Source organism: Phoxinus phoxinus, assembly GCF_949152265.1.
Source record: "Phoxinus phoxinus genome assembly, chromosome: 18".
NCBI lineage: Eukaryota > Metazoa > Chordata > Actinopteri > Cypriniformes > Leuciscidae > Phoxinus > Phoxinus phoxinus.
In genome coordinates, this window is record NC_136893.1 from 21,944,863 (window position 1) to 21,967,973 (window position 23,111).

At 40.1% G+C, this 23,111-nt stretch overlaps 1 protein-coding gene across 1 annotated transcript in view; it reads right to left on the reverse strand.

Moving 5' to 3' along the window:
- Positions 1 to 22,736, reverse strand: part of cacnb3a (calcium channel, voltage-dependent, beta 3a) — a 40,129-nt gene extending 17,393 nt beyond the window's left edge. The window contains exons 1-3 of the mRNA XM_079589155.1: positions 22,503 to 22,736; positions 20,754 to 20,846; positions 440 to 559 (exon numbers count right to left, since the gene is read on the reverse strand). Coding sequence (XP_079445281.1) covers positions 440 to 559; positions 20,754 to 20,846; positions 22,503 to 22,583 — 294 coding nt within the window. The 5' untranslated portion in view covers positions 22,584 to 22,736. The remainder of the gene's footprint in view (positions 1 to 439; positions 560 to 20,753; positions 20,847 to 22,502) is intronic.
- Positions 22,737 to 23,111: the final 375 nt, after the last annotated feature.

Consider the following 23,111-nt stretch of genomic DNA (forward strand, 5'->3'; position numbering starts at 1 on the left):
ACAACTGCGGACATAAATGAACAACTTTAATGGCTTTTCGATTTCTAATCGATTTTTTTGCACCCTCATATTCCAGATTTTCAAATAGTTGTATCTCGGACAATAGGATATTGTCCTATCATAACAAACCATACATCAATGCAAAGCTTATTTATTCAGCTTTCATATTATGTATAAATCTCAATTTCAAAAAATTGACCCATGTGACTGGTTTTTGTGGTCGAGGGTCACATATGAACTTCTACACAAGCGAATATCAAGAAACAATGAATCGATCCTTTTAAAGTGTACAATATTGATCTAAATGCTAAGAAAATGTTGTTACTCGAACTAATCTGTACGGATGATGCCCTATCCCAACACATTCATGTCACAAGCTACATGCAGATGGACGCTTTATCGCTACCCATTGTGCAAAGAAATAGTAAAAGCCCAGAACCTTGGCTCTCTCGAGCTGCAGCTGGGCCTGGCGTTCGGCTTCACGCCGATACGCCTCGCGGTCCTCCTCCGCTGACAGGTCGGAATCCGAAGGTCTGCTCGTGTACGAATCGGCTGAACCCTGCAGGACGGGGAATGGAGAAATGAAAAAGTACAATAAATAGCCCATAACTTGTAGTGTAAACATAGCTTAGCTAGTCATGACACTCTCACTGATCACAACAAAACATACAGCTATACAGTAAAGAAGACGGCCAGACGTATTCGATGATGAAATGACACATGAAATGTGCAAATACACTTTATAATGTCTTGAAACAATTAACAATATACCTTTATATTAAAAGTTAAACAGTATATATGACATTCAAAGTTAAATGTTTTACTTATGTGTGAAGCATATATTTGTCAAAAGTGCTCTTATTTATGTGGTACTTAGCCACAAAGTTGAGAGAACACATAATAAAACGCACAATATGTGCACAATAACAGAAGACCTTTAAAATAAACAATTTATTAATTACCGGTACATACTAAATTGTAGATTGTATAAGATTAACAACATTATAGCCAAATATTAAGATTGTGGAAGAAAAGACTATTGCAACTTCCGTTTCATGTCGACTTTAACAGCTATGACTCACTAAAAGAAATAAAGTCTATCTAACAATTGTCAATACATTACACAACTAACTACTTATTAAAAGTAACATGAATCCTTATTTGTTACTGTACATTTTAAAGGATAATTCCGGTATTTAACACCTTGAGTCTATATTGTAGTTTGTTTTGGATGAACAAGAGTGGTGGACAACATTTTTTTGACAATGGTTCCTCTCTCGAGTTTTTGACTATAATAGAATTGGCCATGGACCCATTTAACATTGGAGTCAATGGGCATGTCCGAAAATGTCATTAAAACAGCCAATAATGTTCGTTTACAAAACTGTTAAACTCACCGAGTGGTTAGTGGTGTTCGTTGATGATTATAAACAATATATCGTCGCAATATATGATTCCAAATCCGTTTATTTTGCTATAGTGGAACTATTTTTTCAGACATTTCACAACTGTGTAACTTCCGCTCAATATTTGAATCTAAAGCGTTAGCACACTCCCGACCACTTGATGGCGATAACCGATGTTTATGTCTCGCGGGACACTCACGGTCACAGTCGAGTTCAACTTCATATTACAAGTAACAATTAATGAAGGTTTTGTTTGTTTATTTCGCTTACTCTCCCGGAGCACAGTTGCTCTGCTCGCTAGCCTTATGAGAAACGGAAGCGAGCAAAAAGATTACATCGACCAAATGTAAACAGCCCCCTTTCCGTTTCCGGTAGCGCATTTATATTAACGAGCACTCAGTCCTTCAACAGAATTCAATGGGATTTTACAAAATGACGAATAAAACACGACAGAAACTGTATTTCGCAACACTTTTTGTTTCTGGAACATCAACGAACACCACTAACCACTCGGTGAGTTTAACAGTTTTGTAAACGAAATTTATTGGCTGTTTTAATGACATTTTCGGACATGCCCATTGACTCCAATGTTAAATGGGTCCATGGCCAATTCTATTATAGTCAAAAACTCGAGAGAGGAACCATTGTCAAAAAAATGTTGTCCACCACTCTTGTTCATCCAAAACAAACTACAATATAAACTCAAGGTGTTAAATACCGGAATTATCCTTTAAATCTGTAGCTTGCACATAGTTGGTGTTTGCAATGAACAAGTAAGAAGTTACTTGTCACTGCACTAACACAGCTAATGCTCATTATGTGAAGCAAATGACTTAATTCATGCAGACATCCACAGCGCAAGCACAAGCTCAATTCTTCAGCACAATGGTAACCACAAAAACACTATAATATAACAAAAACTCTTTTAAATGTTATACATAACTACAACAGGTCTTTCCATTTACTCAAAACACATAAAGTAACACTTAATTTCAACATTTGTCCTGCATCCAGCCCAATACAAATCGTGCTGGGGACTAAATATCTTCTGCCCAGTTTCAGTTAATGCTACAAAAACTGAATGTAGGGCTCAACACTAAGGATTTTTTCTACTGGCCCAGTCGGCCAGAGGTTAAATTTTTAATAGCCCTGCTAAAATTCACACAAATGAAATAAACAGTGCTTTTCAAGTTTTTCAGGTTGGTCTAACAGTAATTTTCAATTACAGAATTTGAATAAAGTAATAAAATGTAAAATAACACTGCATAGTCTTCACTGTACAAACTACATTTAGATGAATCCTTATTAAAGTTACAAAAGCTATTCAGTCAAAAGCAGTGAGCGATTTTTTTCTTCGTCTTGTTCTTTGATTAACGTTAAAGAACAGGGAGCAGCAGGAATATTAGGCTACTTTAAAACCTACACGGATCCAATCTACTGTTTTCCATTCAACTGCGCTACTTTTCCATTGTTTATCAGTGTAAACACGTGCTAGACGCATGTCTTTAACCATTGCGCTCCCATCTCGTGTCTTTTTCAGCATCTCAGCATCTTCTTTTTCGTTCCACTGACCTGCATCTCGTGCTTTTGAAAGCAAAAACTCGTTCTGTGTGAACCAGCCCTTACACATGCTTTTTAATTCTTAACTGTTTATGTTCACTTAAGACATAACCCACTGTTTATGAGGATACTCGCCAGTACAGGCATTTAGACAATTTTGTGTGAATTTGTCAGTTCGAGCGCAAGAAAGAGAACTCAATTAATTATTTCCACGCTTTTTGGGTGCGCACTTCGGATGTTGCACACACAAAACTTCTTAAACGGCGAGTATCGAATTGACTTCTTCTAGCGTCTTCTTGCGCATTCATTTTAAATGGGCAAGGCTTACAAACACATGCAAATGATAAACTTTCATGAGGATGCAGCACAATGCAGTCCTTATTGGCGAGCCCTGCGTAAACTTCAGTTTTTCATATCTAAGTAGATTGGACACAATTAAATTAAGTAGAAGCAAAATGTTCAGCAATTGTGTTGCTTTAACTCGTTTTAATTGAGTTAATTTAACAATTGTCAAAAAATCATCTTTTACAGTGTACCACTGGAGCAACACCAGAGCTGAAAAGCTTATGGTCAGTGAGTCATCAAATGCTGTTGGTCTGTACAGTCCTAATGGGCTTTAAACCATCCAAAGAAACACGTCTAACAGATTCCACAGGGGTAAAAATGGAGCATGTACACTACAAATGCTGGAAATTCAATAAATGAATTCAATACAACTGTGATCTGTGGCAGAGTGATCCTCTCAGATTTCATCTGTACGGCCTCTGAGGTGACAGATTACTACAGCACTAGAGCGGCGAACACGAGGCAGTCATGTAATGATTCGACTATAATAAAACAAAAATCACCCAAATATGCCAATAACAGTGGAATTTGCATTTCAAAGCGATACCAACATCTTCCATAACCATGACAATAATGAACTGAAAGGCAGTGCTAAAACGTGTGCATCCAGACCAACAATAATATACAAAACTTAACCAATCTTAAAAATCACCTCTCTCTGACATTCAAAGTCATCATCTCATTGCCAAATCCTAATCAGGTAAATTCCACCTACCTTCTTCAAGACAATGGATTGAGGTGTTTTTAACGCTATCTCATTCTCTCTGAGCTCAGGAGAGCCTCCAGGACTCTCTAAGTCTTGTGGTTGGTGGCCCTTCCTGGTCCACTGTGAAGAGCAGTAACGCTCAACGCCAGTCAAAAACAACACCGAGATCCAGAGCCCAAAACAGAGCAGTCATGACTGCCCTCAGAACCTCACAGCAGGGATGGAGGAAGGCGAAAGACCGAAAGAGAGCAAGAGAGAGAGAGAGTGTGTGTGTGGAACTCAGGAGACAAATTAAATGCAAGCGGGCGGTACAAGCTGTTAGAAGAAGAAAAAAAATGGAGGGAGGGTTGAAAATGAGCACCTCAGGACTAGCCGAGCTGCAGTGAGCAGAATGCTTCGGGAGGGAAATGACTGAAAGCTTAACAAACACTGTATCATCATCATCATCATCATCATCACCACCAACAACTGAAGACTCGCATCAGCATTTAATCTTTACACCACGATTCCATACTCATTTGAAAAAAAAGCATCTTTGATGTTTCAACGTTGTCAGAATCATATTTTATGCATTTATTTTAGTGTTTGGAAAACTAATCTGTGATTCAAAATCTTTAATTTAATCTTAATTAACAGTAAATTATAGGATTTAAAAAAAAGGAAAATTTGGATAATATTCTATAATCTTTTCACTTTTATTTTGCCTATATCCCAACTTTTTTGGAGTGTGTTGCAGCCAACCAATTAAAATGTGTTTATATTTACAAAATACAATTAAGTTGGTCAGTGGAAACATTAAACATCTTTTTTGTACTTTTGTCAGTTAAATAAAGGTTAAAAAGATGTAACAAATCACAGATTCTTGGTTTTATTCATGTCCCAACTTTGCTGGAATAGGGGTTGTATTTATAAAAAAATACATCATTATATTCTGCAACATTTCTAGGTCACTTTGTAATATTTCTAAGTCAATTTGTATATTGACCATGTGGCTCCTTTGTGGAAAAGGTAAGATGTTCTTGCTTCTATTGAATCACTGGAGATGATCTTTGGATCATTATATTATTGACAATTTATATTATTTGTAATCCAAAAAAAAGAAAGGAAACTTTTAAATATACATTAGTGGTTTCAGACTTTTGGACCCCACTGTACAAAATACATTGTAATGATAGCAAATGTGATAGAAATTACTGAAAATAATACATGCATACATATTTAACTCAATGATTTTAACTGAATACACATTTAACTAAATTATTTTACATTTAACACAAATAACCGTTTACTCAAAATTAACTATAAATATGTGAAAATAGAAAATGTGCACTATTGGTCACTTCTGTTATTCCGCCAAAAATGATCAAATATCTCAATTAATCAGCCAGACCGATATATAACATTACAAAGGCCACAATCAACTACCTGATCAACTCTATGCGAAGGCAAATGGTGGTCACACCAGATACTGACTGGTTTTCGGACTGGATTATTTCGGCAAAGGAGAAGTGCTCACTTACACAGATTTAGAAGATTTGTGAACAATATTTGAGAGAAATAGGCCTTTTGTGTACATAGAAAACGTCTTAGATCTTTGAGTTCAGCTCATGAAAAATCGGGGCAAAAACAAAAGTGTTGCGTCCATAATTTTGTTCAGTGTACATATAGCCCACATATATGTATATTAACACACATGGCAGGCACATATCTACATTATGAGTGGAAAAATAATGTAGTGCTCCATAAAGCATCCCAGGGAAAATCAGTGCCATCTACCCAGTGTTCTAACACTTAGTTTTAACAATGCCATATTGACGAGGAATGAGGTAAAGCACACACACACCCTTATCGACCACATTCACGACAGCACACAGAAGAAGAAAAAAGGCGAGAAAGTGCAGACATTAGCATATTTAACTCTCTCCAGCTCTGAACAGAAGGCTTGTTTTTGCAGATTCAGCTATTTTACAGTGAGCTGTGTGTCATCGCCACTGTCTCCGTGTAGCATTCATCCAACATCAGTAATTAATCTTCCTCATAACAAAAACATAATTGAGCACTACTGTGCTGTTCTCTTTTTGCTGAAGGATATTGATTTGATGAAGATATATTGGCTAGCTCACAGAAAACAACACAAAGAAAAGATGTATTGTGTTGTACATTTTAATCAGAGGCGTGCATTCAGTTGCAAAAATTGAGCTAGAAGTTTACACATTCTTGTATGAAAATGTATGTCACTGATAGGTTGCTGTGGATGGTGATGTGGTTGCTAGGGTGTTTGGAGTGTTTTAAACACATTGCTAGGATGTTAGGAGTTTTCTAGAGAGTTGTTATTTCCCAGCAAGCAATTTTGCATTTAAAAGACGTCTAATAGCCGTTTAATAGCTAAATCGTGACTACAGATTGACCATGTCATGAAATGACAGATATCTTGTAGATATTATTGACATTGGTAACATGATGGGATATCAACCCTCTCGTGCGCTGCCTGGCCAAAAATACAATGAATTAGTTTTGACTAAAATGCTGGGTTGTTTCAACCCAATTTTGGGTAAAATATAGACAAACCCAGCCGTTGGGTTACATTTTTTAATTACATTTTTAACCCAACGTTTGGGTTTGCCCATATTTTACCCAAAATTGGGTTGAAACAACCCAGCATTTTTTAGAGTGTATAAGTGAGCATAGAACATGTCAAAGAAATGAAACCTTGTAATCTCTGTTGACTTTGCTAACATGATGAAATATCATACATCACACAAGTTATTTTTGCGAAAACGACATGTAACCAGATTCAAGTTTATTTTGTCCAGAAGTGGGTTACCCATGGCCGGACTAGATGAGGTCTATAGTTACCCGCCTAGACGGTAAAATGACGGCTATTGCTTGCTGGGTTGTTGTTATGCTTTCCTGTAGCCCAAAGAGCAATGAGCACTTGCAACGCCAAAGTCATGGGTTCGATTCCCAGGGAAAGCAAGACCTGAGAACTGCTAAAAATGTGTGCCTTGAAATGCAATGTGAGTCGCTTTGGATAAAAGCGTCTGCCAAATGCATAAATGTAAACGCATTTGGTGTTTCATTTGTTCTCAATCACTATTTTATAACTTCTCATTATTGCATCATCATTATACTCGTCTGCTACCATTATGACATCATTGTTTTGGAAATAAATTGATTTGCTTCCTTACAAAAGCCCACATCCACACCCTCCCGTGTCCAAAGCCCCAACTCAGCTGTGTGCAGATGTTTACCCCCAACCCCTTTCTTAGTGAGTCTCTGATGGCAGATGAAGTTGGTTCACACCCACTCCCGCTTTCACTGCAACACCAAATATAGCACACAATACCCCCACCCCACCCCCCGGCTTCTCCTTTCCCCTTACAGCACATAGATCATCTCCCTCTCTCGGTGTAATCTCCATAGATTCACTGCATCACGGATATCATTTATCCATCGGACACATTCGTATTTTAACATCAAGATATGCTCGGGGATATCAAACAATACCACCTCGTTGTGAGGCAGGCGGAAATAAAAGGGAATAATAAGACCTTGATAAGACATAATAGAGTAAAGATAAGCAAATCCCTCCTGTTGTGTGTAAAACCACATTGCCGTAGGTGGGATGATAATGGAGATCGCTGGAATCAATGTAATTATAAAAAATAAAGGGAAAATGAATGGAAAGTTGGAGACGATCTTCTGGTTGGTGAGGCCATGGCGATGCTTCCTCCTATATTTGAAACTCAGCCCTGATTCTGTCAGCTCCAAATAACAGCCTCAAACAAAGCGAGCAGTACACATGGGAGGGAGGAGAGGAAGACAGGGAAAAAGAGAGAGAGAGAGAGAGAGAGGTATGGGAAGAGATACAGAGAGACCAACGTGACCAAAAGTCCCATGAAAAAAGGACATGTCTCTTGAGATGCTCACATACAACCCAAACAACAACTGTACTGTCTCTCAAATACAAATTAAGCCGAGTCATATTTTCCATCTAATGTCTTTGGTTCAAACATTTAATGTTAAAATGGTTTTAAACAACTCACTTCACTAGATGGTGTTGGTTTTATGCTTAAAGCAAACAAATAAAAAAAAATCCAAAAGGGTAAAAATAAGAAACATTCAAGGTATATTCAAGATATAGCTAAAGGCCTGTTCACACCAAGAATGAAATTAGCATCCACATCAATGCACAATAACCATATGCGGAGGGTGAACCAACTCTTAAAACAACTTAAATTGAATGGCATGAAACCTAATCATCCCAGCATAAACGCTCCCAATAAGTTATTTGTTCTGAAAGCAGCTACGTTCATAATGCATTTTATGCGTGATTTGGCATGGCAGCCAATTCTTAAAATAAATAACAATTGCCTTAACTAATGCAGCAAAACAAAAGCTTTAGTCAAATTTTTAATGTCGCCTCGAGAGAGCGTGAGTGGATTCTAACTTAAACACCTCTGATTGGCCATTGCGTTCAAGAAATCAACAGATACGTTTGTGATTGGCTACACTGCTCAGTGATGTAAATAGAAACCTTTGACGATATTGAAAAAAATATTGTTACTCTGTGTCGTTGCGGTTATAGTTGTGATGTTGACTTCCCTATTCTCATAGAATTAGAATGATTATTAAAACGTTATAGTTGCTGTTTGTGGTGTAAACTGCCCTTAAGTATCCAAAATATAATACAATCAAGTAAATTCATCTTGTTTTGAGAATATATATATATTTTTGACTAGACAGAAGACGAATATACTGATTATGAAAATTATTTTTGCAGTGTTTTCCAATTGAGGACATCCCTGGATGTCCCCAAAGAATGGTTTTATTTTATTTAGCTCACTTCTGGGAACAAATTTGTCCCCAAACTATGACTAAACACGCACACACACACACACACACACACACACACACACACACACACACACACACACACTATGACTAAACACGCACACACACACACCATCTGTAGGAAGCTCTGCGGTAGAGATGTAACATAACAGGCCGAGTGAGAGCGAATGATCTTTGCTGTAACCACCAAATACTGATTTTGATGTTTGCTACGGCAGCATCACTTTTAATATCACATACTATATATTAGGTAAAGTAATAGGATTTGAACAAACCCCTAATCCTAAATTTTATAATTTGAAATCAAAATTGACAATGCTTTTTTTAATGGAATATTGCAGTATTTATTGTAAACTATTTATACATACAAATAAATATATATATACATATCATTTTTATTTTTAATTCATAATGTTTAATCAAAGTAACTCTCTTGCAGCCACATCTCTTCATTTCTCTGATCATGCGTTTTCTGGCGCGAGGGCGGGACAAACTGTCACTCACATGAAATCCACCAATAGCAAACCACAACCATCCAATCAATTCCCCATGGAGAAAATCAAGGCCCGTAAATTTTAAAGACCCTGTGGAATTTGAAAATGTTTGGAATGTTACAATTTTGTAATTGAGGACAATTATGCGACAAAACGCAACATGTGGGACAAGGATAAATATTATGGTTTTGCTAGCTGAAAATAATGATTAAAAATATATTTTTTGTAATATAATATTGTAATATAATATTGTAATATTGTTATATTGCAAGGAACTGATCTTACTGATGTAGATTCTACTGCAAAGTGATGATGTCACTAATCACTACATGCATACTGCTGATATTTGCCATATCGCTCCATGTTGTCGTCCAGGTAGAAAAATGATCCAAACCACTAAAGATAGATTCACAAATATCCTGCTATACAACATGTTTATTAGATCCAATACCCACTAAGCTACTGAAAGAGTTGTTACCTGTAGCAGAAGAGCCTCCTCTCAATATTATTAACTCGTCTCTCTCTCTCTAGGTCATGTCCCAAGACCCTTCAAGCTGGCAGTTATTAAGCCTCTCATTAAGAAACCACAACTAGGTCCAAATGAATTGTCAAATACAGACCCATTTCAAATCTTCCATTTACGTATGTCTAAAATACCAGAAAAAGTTGTCCACTCAATTGTGCTAATCCTTGCAAATATGTATATATATTTCTGAAAATGTTCAGTAAGGTTTCAGGCCCCATCATAGCACAGAAACTGTGCTCGTTTTAATTACAAATAATTTACTTCTTGCTTCTGGCCAAAGCTGTATCTCAATACTAGTTTTACTTGATCTTAGTGCTGCGTTCGACACTATACAGTAGATCATAAAATACTCTTAGATCAACTACACCGTGAATACTTTCACCGCTATTCAGGGACAGGCATTAGGGTAGTTTAGATAGTACCTATCTGCTATCCGACCATTACCATTTTGTTTATTTAAACAGGGAATTATCCAGGTTAATGTCAGTAAATTATGGAGTGCCACAGGGGTCTGTGTTAGGCTCCCTGCTATTTTTCATATACATGCAGCCTCTTGGCAATATTATTAGAAAACATGGAATTAGTTTTCATCGTGATGCTGATGATCCTTAGTTATATATTTCATCACTTACAGATGAAATCTTTAAATTATCCAAGTTGACAGTGAGTTAAATAAAAAAAATTTAATGACGCCAACTCTGAATCAACATACACAGCTGCCAAATTTTCTATATTTTATCAGCATCATGATCACAACTTGTAATAATTGCTTTAATGTGCCCTTTGTTTCTGCCTAAATGAATACATGATGTTAGCTAACTGCATGATTTGTATTATCTTAGAACTGTACGTTTTCTGTAAAGCTGCTTTGAAACAATATGGATTGTGAAAAGCACTATATAAATAAATGTAAATTGAAATCTTAATTAAATATACTACAATGAATATCAATTTTATTCCCAACCAAATAATTGGATACAGTTCAGAAGTTTGAGGTGGGACTAGCTACTTATTTCATGCTAAGTTAATTGTGTCTTGGATAATAGTTTAGGTCTCTAGTTCTTCTCACAACAAACAACATGGAATTTATGCCTCTAATGCTTTAAAAAAATAATAGCACACCAAAGTGTATTGTAATCATGGAATGTGCCAGCAACAAAACCATAAGCTGACAAAGGGCTATTGAGTTCTTGGGGACCGCAAACATGTAGGGCAATAGAAAAATGCATGGGACAAACTCTTTGTTTACTAAGGAGAAGAGAAGGCAGACAGAGGAATGAAGCACCCATATATCTACACATTACCATCCCTGTGTTTATGGCCTATGCGTGGCACAAGCGGGAAAAGTGCTCCTGCTAAGTGATCCTTAATGATGTTATGGCCGTTTGTGAACTGTCAGAGCGGCCATTTTCCATCCATTATTAATGCGATGGATTTCACCACTGCTCTCAGTGCTACACACCCTGCAATAATATCTGAGCTTTCCTTCACATTGTATAAAAACGCCATCATCATCAGGATTTTCTCTCAAAAGTGAGCAGGAGGAAGAATTTATATGAGTGTGTTTTTGTTCAGGAGATGCTGTAGGCCTAAGTCTTTGTGTCTGTCTGATATAAAGATGGTTCTTCAGTCTAAATTTGACCTAGTCCTGTCTGGTTATTGGTCAGCAGATATATCTGGAAAGATACAGGCTTAGTCTAAACTTTAAACTACCCAAGCTTTGGTTCCAGAGAGAAAATAAAACGTGTTGGCTAGTTAGCTGGTCACTTTTTTTATAAATTGCTAGACAATTAAAGACGATTCAAATGATATTCAAATTATATTATTTTATTATCATACTTTTACTGTAAATTCCAAACAAGTAAAGACACACTGTGCAAAAATAAAACTACATCTGTTCTTTGTAACAGGTGTCGTTTCACCAAGAGAAGATAAAAACAAATAGTCAAACATTGGCGGACAGTAACAAATTATTTGTACTTTTACTTTACTAGATTCAAAAGCATAATATCGTAATTTTTACTCTTCTGCATTTCATAAAAAGACGTTGTTCTTCTTTATTTTGAACTTAAGAAACCATCACCCGCTCAGAGACACAATAGTGGTGTCCGAACACACAGAGCGATTCATTTGTGAATTGCATCTGTTTTTGAGTCAACAACTCACAGGTTCATAATGATCTGTCAGAGCGAGTCTCCAGTTTACGATTCACTAAATTCACAAGTCTGACACAAAACGAGCCAAGAACGGGGATACTTAGATCAACTGATGGCGCAAATAGTTAGTTACTAATACTGACCGTTAGGATTTATTGTAAATATAAATCATATTTAGGTCATGACTGTCAGTCGTGTGAACTAAATCTGTTTAAGCATGAAATGCTTGAATGTGGACATGTCCATACTTGTGCAGCCTATTAGAGTCTGAACGGGGTAGGTTTTAGGTAAAAACTAAACATAACATTAAAACAATGTAAATTAATGCTCATCCTCCCCGAAGCCATTGCAGTATCAAATTATATAAAACTTGCATGTTTGCATAGCGTTCTTTTTAAAATCGAACACATTTTGCCCTACGTGACGTCTGTTTTATATTGAATGTTTAAATATCAGCACACATTTAGTTGGTACAATATAGGATGATTTGTTATTTTCACTTGCACACTTGAATTATCAAAATTATCAGTAGGGTAGCTATCAGTATATGACAAGTTTTGGTAATGCAATAAACTATTTGTTATGTCTGAATAATCTTCCTTGTTGACTAGTGCTAGCTAGGAGCCAAGTGTGAAAACGCTCTCCCTCCTTTAGTGGACTTCGATATCCTAGGTACTACCAAAAGTTCAAAATTTTGCTTAAAGGAACACGCCGACTTTTTGGGAGCTCATTCACCTTATCCCCCAGAGTTAGATAAGTCCATACATACCCTTTTCATCTCTGTGCGTGCCGTAACTCAGTCTGACGCACCCACCGCTAGCCTAGCTTAGCACAAATACTGGAGGTAAACGGCTCCAGCTAGCATACTGCTCCCAATAAATGACAAAATAACGCCAACATTTTCCTATTTACATGTTGTGTTTTGTATAGTCACAGCGTGTACAAATAACAAAGTAACATGAGACACAGCCATCTTCTTACTGTATACATACTGGGAACCATATTCTCAGAAGGCAAAGCAATGCTACTTCTGCAGAGTGATTTACTCACAGCGCCTGATAAGACCCGTGGTGAGCTAATCACTCCGCCAGAAGTAGCAGTGCTTCGCCTTCTGAGAATATAGTTCCCAGTATGTATACGGTTAGAAGATGGCTGTATCTCATGTGACCTTGTTATTTGTACACGCTGTGACTATTGTGCTAAGCTAAGCTAGCGGTGGGTGCGTCAGACAGTTACGGCACGCATGGAGATGAGAAGGGTATGTATGGACTTATATAACTCTGGGGGATACGGTGAATAAGCTCAAGTCCCCAAAAGTTGGCGTATTTCTTTAAAGAGCGTGATGGACAATAAAAGATCGGTTAAATACACCGGAGCTGCTAAACCATTTAAGACCTTATAGGTCAGTTGCAGTTCTTTGTAATAAGAATGGAACCTAATAGATATCTGTACTTTTACTCAATTACTTGATTTGTGTACTTTGTCCACATCTGTAGTAACATAATATAATCGTCATATACATTTGGAAAATTAATACAAAATACACTTTCATGGCTGATAAGCAATATGGCAACAAAAGTGAATTTTCTCAATTCAGTCACCACTGGCATATGTGGCTAAATATTACTTTTAGACCCTCTTTTGCCCTGGATAAAGGATCCTAAAAGAGAAAGATAAACTTGATCAAACTGGAAACAACTAGAAACGTCCTCCTGTTTAAAACATTAAGTCTTTAATATGGAAACAATATTGCATGTTCCTTTCATATCAGCACACAGAAATTAAAATCACAACAAGAACAAGGAACACTGCTCAACATTATCCATAACAAATCCACTTTCACATTATTAAATTAACAGTGAAGTCTGACAGTAATTAATGGTAATTGATGAGTGTGTTCTTCAAATACGGAATACCAGATCACCTGATTTGATGATTCAACAAGAGCAAAATAAAATAAAGTTTACCTTGACTGGTAGCTTTTAGGCATACTGTCTATATATATATTCATGTATTTCCATCAGCAGCTCACACACACACAGGCTGCTCTGCTGTTTGTACAGACTCACAATCTGTTTCTCTGACCTTCATTGCCATCATGACATCACAGATCATGACATCACAGATCCCGCCCCCTCATTCATACTAATGACATCACATCATCAACCTTAGGCTTGTTTGAGATGCACCTTGCCTCGCCTGAAATGTATCGCAGGATTCACGCTCGTGCACGGTGTTGCTAATAAACTGGATGTAATTTAAGTTCTGTTGCTTTTATATGAAAATAAATATAATGAACAAGACACCCAAAGTACTTGTTATTTAATTCCATTCAAAATATGGGTTTAGCAATAATTTTTACTTTAATACAGACATATGTTTAAATATATATGTTTTAATAAAATGACATCACATAACCCATATAGAGATTTTGGGAATATTCACTCATAATTTCTACACATAAAAACATGATATCAGAGTTTTAAAATCAAACAGTTTAAAAAAGAACAATACATCACGGTTGTTTAAACCAATGAGCATTAAGCTGTGTCGTCAGCAAGTCGTTTCCCATCATGCTTTCGTTCAGCGCAGTCGGTGGAGAGCAACTGCGCTCGACTGCAGAATCCGACATGTCCGCCTTGCGCTCGCGAGAGTTTTTTTTACATACGTCAGCATGACATCAGAGCCAGGCGGACTGCACTCGGACACATTTCTGACCGGCATGCATCTCGTGCTGATCACCGGTGATCGGTTCTGCGCAGATTTTGCTCATCTCAAACAAGCCTCTTCTCTCATGTGTGTTTGCGTATGTGTCCATGAGTCTACAAGACTCATTCATCTATTCTGAATCTGGGCTGGGCTCGTGGGCTGGAGAGGACTCTGGGCTGGGCTCGTGGGCCTGGAGAGGACTCTGGGCTGGGCTCGTGGGCCTGGAGAGGACTCTGGGCTGGGCTCGTGGGCCTGGAGAGGACTCTGGGCTGGGCTCGTGGGCCTGGAGAGGACTCTGGGCTGGGCTCGTGGGCCTGGAGAGGACTCTGGGCTGGGCTCGTGGGCCTGGAGAGGACTCTGGGCTGGGCTCGTGGGCCTGGAGAGGACTCTGGGCTGGGCTCGTGGGCCTGGAGAGGACTCTGGGCTGGGCTCGTGGGCCTGGAGAGGACTCTGGGCTGGGCTCGTGGGCCTGGAGAGGACTCTGGGCTGGGCTCGTGGGCCTGGAGAGGACTCTGGGCTGGGCTCGTGGGCCTGGAGAGGACTCTGGGCTGGGCTCGTGGGCCTGGAGAGGACTCTGGGCTGGGCTCGTGGGCCTGGAGAGGACTCTGGGCTGGGCTCGTGGGCCTGGAGAGGACTCTGGGCTGGGCTCGTGGGCCTGGAGAGGACTCTGGGCTGGGCTCGTGGGCCTGGAGAGGACTCTGGGCTGGGCTCGTGGGCCTGGAGAGGACTCTGGGCTGGGCTCGTGGGCCTGGAGAGGACTCTGGGCTGGGCTCGTGGGCCTGGAGAGGACTCTGGGCTGGGCTCGTGGGCCTGGAGAGGACTCTGGGCTGGGCTCGTGGGCCTGGAGAGGACTCTGGGCTGGGCTCGTGGGCCTGGAGAGGACTCTGGGCTGGGCTCGTGGGCCTGGAGAGGACTCTGGGCTGGGCTCGTGGGCCTGGAGAGGACTCTGGGCTGGGCTCGTGGGCCTGGAGAGGACTCTGGGCTGGGCTCGTGGGCCTGGAGAGGACTCTGGGCTGGGCTCGTGGGCCTGGAGAGGACTCTGGGCTGGGCTCGTGGGCCTGGAGAGGACTCTGGGCTGGGCTCGTGGGCCTGGAGAGGACTCTGGGCTGGGCTCGTGGGCCTGGAGAGGACTCTGGGCTGGGCTCGTGGGCCTGGAGAGGACTCTGGGCTGGGCTCGTGGGCCTGGAGAGGACTCTGGGCTGGGCTCGTGGGCCTGGAGAGGACTCTGGGCTGGGCTCGTGGGCCTGGAGAGGACTCTGGGCTGGGCTCGTGGGCCTGGAGAGGACTCTGGGCTGGGCTCGTGGGCCTGGAGAGGACTCTGGGCTGGGCTGGGCTCGTGGGCCTGGAGAGGACTCTGGGCTGGGCTGGGCTCGTGGGCCTGGAGAGGACTCTGGGCTGGGCTCGTGGGCTGGAGAGGACTCTGGGCTGGGCTGGGCTCGTGGGCCTGGAGAGGACTCTGGGCTGGGCTCGTGGGCTGGAGAGGACTCTGGGCTGGGCTCGTGGGCTGGAGAGGACTCTGGGCTGGGCTCGTGGGCTGGAGAGGACTCTGGGCTCAGCTCGTGGGCTGGAGAGGACTCTCAAATTGTGAAGGTAGTATTGGAGAAGTGTGCTATTATTGTTCCAAGCAATCAGATAATGATCTACACATTAAAACGGAACAGTAGAAATATAACGGCACGTGTCTATTATCTGTATTTACCTGCACCACAAAAAAAAAAAAAGATTACCACTCTGTGTCCAAACTGGGGTACCTGAGAGTGGTTGAGAGTTTGTTATGCAATGTCTGTTTAGCAAGGTGTCAGAAAGATAATCACTACACAGCATCGCACTCAATGCCTTCTCTTCCCAGAGTGTCCTGAAGTGCTCTGGAGTGGGAGGGGCTGAAGGATGCATGGACGCGCATGTTATGTAAGCCTTTAGATCAAGAGTCCTCTTTCACAGAAAAGTAGCTACTGTGGTGGTACAGTAATGGTATCCGATGGTAATACTATGGTACTTTGATGTATACTGCAGTAAAAAAAAAAACGAGTACCATCATATTTACAAAAAATAAACTATTATGGTATTTGTCCAAAATAATACATAATACCATAGCTAATGCTAGAAGATGTAGCTAGAATCTTGTAAATATTTTTCATCTTTAGGTCTGCTGCATCAAGACTCTTATATGTTTTCTCAGAGTGGATGGAGCGAGCAGAGAAGGAGGAATGAATCAATGCACAGAAATGATCAAATGCAAGGAAACCAGAGAGAGAGAGAGAGAGAGAGAGAGAGAGAGAGAGAGAGAGAGAGAGAGAGAGAGAGAGAGAGAGAGACACTGTTGTATATTGTAAGGCATATACCCGGAGATCTTTAAGGTTATATACGCTTTTAATCAATATTAATTTCCATGCAAAAATGAACACCCCTAGAAGCTGCCACGAGTCCACAAATAAGACACGGTTCATGTAGGGTACGTTTCCATACAATAAGAAAGCAGATGGGATGGGATTGGGTCTTGAAATAGATCCTCTCAACAGCAGCAGGTAAATGCCACTGTTTCTCCTGCAGAGATGAGTCACAATCCAGCAAGACAACCCCACCCGAGTCAAAGATTTGTTTCAAACCTGTGTGAACCTTCTATGGAACACAAAAGAAGATATTTTGAAGAATGTCGGTAACCAAACAGTTGATGGACCCCACTGACTTCCATAGTATGAAAAAAAATATATACTATGGAAGTCAATGGGGCCCATCAACTGTTTGGTTACTGACTTCTTCGAAATATCTTCTTTTGTGTTTAACAGAAGAAATAACATTTATACTGGTTTGGAACAACTTGAGGGAGAGTAAATTATGACAGAATTTTCATATTTGGGTCAACTATGCCTTTAAGTAAAGCATCCATTTATCAAAAGCAGCACATTCACCACTGTCTTTAACACTCCTAGAAGCTGCCACGAGTCCACATATAAGAGACGGTTCATTTAAGGATTTAAGCACGTAAGGATACAATGATGTAAGTCACAGATGCTTTTTTCAGGTACGGCATCACGGCACAAGTTTTATGAACAAAGAAAGAGCATGAGGATTTAACATTCACCAGAAGGCTCCACTCCAAATGAGCTCCATTAATATTTTACTATTTTACTATTTTAAGAACTGTGATATTTTGAGAGAAAATTGAAACTGCCACAACCTCCTGGTCAGGAAAATTAACAACCCGCTCAATATGCCACCTCTTCTTTCCACACACACACACACACACATAAACTCTCTGCTGCATGGCAGATGGATGCCCGAATAGTCAATTTCCCCGTTAATGCCATTTAAACCTTGTCTGTAAACTTCTGAACAGAAGAATTTGGAGTAGGTATCTAAGGGTGTCACTCTTGATAGGCTGAATATAAAGACAAATGAGCTTATATGGTGTGAGCAGAACAAACCGAAGAATTTGGGTCACTCATTACAGAGGAAATTAATTGATGTAATGAGGCTGACATAGATGTTGAAGTGTGCCATGGAGAAATTCAGTGCGCTTGTCATAACCTATTTTTCCTTTTGGTATTTTCAAAAGATTCTCTTAAATAAAACATGAAGACGTTGCGGTCGAGTAATGGAACTGCCTCCATCTAGTGGCCACGTCTTGGATTACAGCATAAATGAAACCTAAAGCTATAATCAGCTGTTACACATAACACATTACACAAGCTGTTTAGACATGTCAAACTGAATAAATCAAAAGGGAATTCAAGGACACATCCGTAAATTCAAATACAAGTGTCCTTGTTACACGTAACATGTACGTATTGTAGTAATAACAGTAAATTATACATAATTACATGCAAATAACCTTAAAACAGACCATAATCCTAACCATAGTAAGTAGATTACTTTATATTACTAATATTATTACTTAGTACTAAAATGTATAATTACACTGTGACAAGGACACCTTAAAATTTAAAGTGTAACAAAAAGTCTCTTTCTAAATGTCTATTGAAGCAAATAGCAATAGTTTGTAATAGTTTGACTGATTAGGGAAATTTAACAGTTATAATAATGTGACCTGGCAAAACCCTTCCTAACCTAAAGATGAAATACACCACAAATACAAATACAGCATACACTGTCACAAACAGTGCGTTTAGTTTTACTCTCATGGATATTTAGTTTGTTATCGTTAGTTTCCTGTTTCCTTTGTTCCTAGTTTCCCGCCAGTCATCAGTTTCCATGGACACTCATTAATCATCACAGCTGTTAGTCATCGTCTCATTATCACTGTGTTTTAAGTTCTTATTTGTGCTCATGCTGGACGCTGGCCGGGTACATCAACTTCGCCCTATGGGTCGACGGATCTCCTTTTCCCAGCGCTGACCTGGCATGAGGAGTCCCGAGCTTCGCCTCAGCGCGTCAACCAATCAGCTCCGCCCTGGCTGCTTTCCCCACAGGCTCCACCTGGGGCCGTTGTCCCTTTGGCCAAACCGGGCTCCCTCGTCCCACTGGTTCCGTCCTGGTCAGTCAACGCTCCATCATTGCCAAGGTCTTCTGGGCTGTCTGCTGTGCTCCATCTATCCACCCCTACGGCTCCGTCGGGCTCCTCCATCCCTCAGGCTTCACCGGAGTCCTTTGGCCCCTTGGTTCCTTCTCAGCCACTCATCGCCAGGACTCCGCCTTGGTCTCCCAGTCCGTCAATGTCACCAGGCCTCTCGGCCCATCTGGACTGGCTCAAAGGACCACCCTGGCTCCTCCCTCCATCACTGCCGCTGTGGGCCGCCTCCATCATGGCTGTCTCCTGGGATCTCATCAGCCATCCATGGGCCCTTCCACCGTCATCTCCTCCATGGCTCCTCCCACCATCTTCATGGCTCCTCCCACCGTCAATTCCTCCATGGTTCTTCCCATCAGCTCCTACATGTCTCTTTCTGCCATCTGCTCCGCCCTGGTCCCTCCCATCTGCCACCCTATGGCTTTCCAGCGCCTCGCCGGTCCCTCGTGCACCACCTGAACCTCCACCCTTCTTCCATTCGAGCTATCCATCACGGCTCGAGGCTGCACCTTTCCGGGAGGGGGCGTTCTCTCATGAACAGTGCATTTAGTTTTAATCTTATGGACCTTTAGTTTGTTATCGTTAGTTTCCTGTTTCCTTGTTCCTTGTTTGCCGCCAGTCATCAGTTTCCATGAACACTCATTAATCATCTCAGCTGTTTGTCATTTTCTCATTATCACTGTGTATTTAAGTTCCTCATTGTGCTCACTTCAGTTGTTCGGTATTGTCGTGTCTTACATGCTGTCACGGTACATGTTCTTCGTCTGTGGATAACTTTGAGTTTGTTGGGACAGTTTGAATCTTCATCTTTATGATCTCTACCTTAACTTTATAACTTTATGTCTAATGCCAACTGATTGTTCAATAAAATGTCAGACAAGTCAAACTCCATGGACATGAATAGAAAGGTAAAGTGTAGAAATAATGTATTGACGCATCAAGTGTCAATATCTGAACCTAATTATTGTAACCGCCATGCTCCTATTTTGTTTTTAAATTTATTTTAAGGCAAAAACAAACATTTCATCAAAACAAACAAGTTCATTTAATTGAAACCAACAGGTTTATATATATATATATATATATATATATATATATATATATAATTTATATGTGTGTTAAAATATATTAAGTACATATTGATATATTTAAAAGTTTTTAATTTAAAATTATATATATTTTTATTATAATGTTATGAAACATTATATAATATATTCTACAATATAAAAGTGCTGTTTATATTATACATGCAGAAAACATTAGATGTACAATATTCACATGCTGTCAAAATGTCAGACTCTATTAAGTCACTTCCCCTGGTCACACCACACAACCTCTGTGAAGCAGTGATGCACATACAGTACAGTAACCACTCAAACAACCCCACATGAATACACAATGACAGAAACAATACGCTGGCATCTGTATCTATGAATATGGATGCTCTGATTGATTAAGCAGAGTCTTACCTGTCGTTTGATGAAGCTGGAGGTGGTGTCAGACGAGGTGCTGCCATCTGAGCGTTTAAAACGACCCTTGCGCTTTGGCAACTTTCGTGGTAGCTATATGGAGACAACCACATCAACACAAACAGTCACCGGTTACAGTAACATCCGACACAAGATGCCTTGTCTGCACTTCATAAAACAGGTGATGTTTTATCTTGTCTCACATTTTTTACTAAACCACTCAATTCATATGGATTAGTTTTATGATCTCTTTAAAAAATAAACTTTTTGAAAAGTCAAAGTGTCAGTTGCGTAGCTGTCAATGAAGGGACAGGAATCTCTCAGATTTCAACGAAAAGATCTACATTTGTGTTCTTAAAGTCCGCGTGAACCGGAAGTTGCAAACGACTTTTCTTAAGTGTTGTGACGCATTTCCGAGTGAAAGGGAATATTAAACAGAGGGCAGGGTTTTACTTTAGCGCTCCTCCTCTCCATCTCTCGCCCATAGCAGAGTAACAGTTTGAGGGGAGTGGCTAAGCGTTTAAACAACCCAAGTTCTCATGCCTACGTCATCAGAAAAAAGAACCATTCCAGACCCGGAAGTAACTTTTCAGACTTTGATTAAAGATAACTTCGGCAAACAATTTTTTTCCGTGTATTAACTTGCACGGATTAATTGTTCACCACAAGACTAGTAATATCCGCTAACAAAGTAAATAGGGTCAATTTTGATTTCATGCCGACTTTAACTAACTGCCAGTTGGTCAGACTACTCTACCTTTACTCTACAGATACATTATCTTTCTTGTTCTTTTTTTTTTTTGTATTAGACAATATTTCTGTTGGTAAATCCAACCCGATCACACGAGAAACCGTAGCTACGAGGTGCCGATTTTAAATGAATTAATGCACTGTCATTGAATGAAAACATATGATTTTTAGAAAGAAAAAGTAAGCATGAAGGTCCACTCCTAAACATAAGTTACGGGGTGTAAACAGATTGTACACAAATGTACAAATGAGGTCGTAAGAATTCAGACAAATTGGCCACCAGTTCGCCAAAACGTTGCGAAATTGCCTTGAAAATGTATTGGAAAATCCAGGTTAAGATGATAGTTGTGTTTTGGAAAATGGTCTAAGATGGTCATTAATTGATACAAGCTGGTTAGTTGACTGAACAAACACAATTTCCCATAAATTCTCTTGACACCAGAATGACCAGTATCGTTTCTGGTTCAAGATACCATGACTGTTTTGGACTAACAAATAACCAACTTAGACCTATAAACACAGCTACTAGCTTGGTATTTGAAATAGGAATAGGACAGGTGACCATGGGACTTAAGTTGGCTACAGGTGAGACCCGAGCCATGACATGACTAACTAAGGTTTATCCATTTTAATTCCGTTTACCAATCAGTAGAAACTGAAAGAGAAAAGTGTTTGAACTGTAAACAATATGCCTAGATGCCTGGCCTTAAGGACGAGGCCTTGGTTGCGGAGTGAAATCTCAGGGCGGAGGAGAAACAGGAATTGGGAGTTTCGCGGATGGTGGAGGAGCATCAAACATCTTATCAACATCTCGCCTCATTAAAAACAACTGCGCGTGTCTGATTAAAAGCGCGATAAAGGCTATTTTACACGGGCAGATTGTGTAGCTGTATCGCTCTGCGGATTTATGAAGGCTTCAATGCACGACAGCTCAACAACAAGTAGCCAAAAATTAACCATTTACGAGAACATATACAAATCCCCCCCCAAAAGTCTTACCTGGAAATAGTGCGACTGAGAAGCGCTTTCTACACCAGACAGAGGGTCTGCGGAAGATTTGGACATCTTTACTTGCACCATCTATTTGAGAGCGCAGGGAGGCGGGTGCATGCATGCATTGGTGCTTACTAAAAGAAACGGCGATACGAAATACATATGCCTGCCGAGGAAGAGAGAGTATCACGAGTGAACAGTGACGCCTCTATTTGAGCGGTAAACGCAGATATCCTAAGATATATTCCCTCGCACGGGTTATCATAAGCTAAGACAGTAATGCAGGTGTAAAAATGAAATGTGTCTGATTCTTGTGCATGCGCCTTTTGTAATGATGTGTCTGTCTCGCGCGCTACCGTGTGTGCGCTGCGTTCTCTCTCTCTCTCTCTCTCCCTCCCTCCCTCTCCCACTTTTTCCCCAGAGCATGCTATATTTGCCACTTGTTCAGTACATGCATGACCGATTGCTTCCAGCAATACGAATTTCCCACCCAAAACTCATTAGACAAAAGAGTAAAAAAAAAAGAAAAAAAGAAAAAAAGAAGAACGTAACAGTTGCATTGGAATACTGTTTAGTATTCTAAACTTGGAAATGTCTTAAATAAGTAGGCCTATA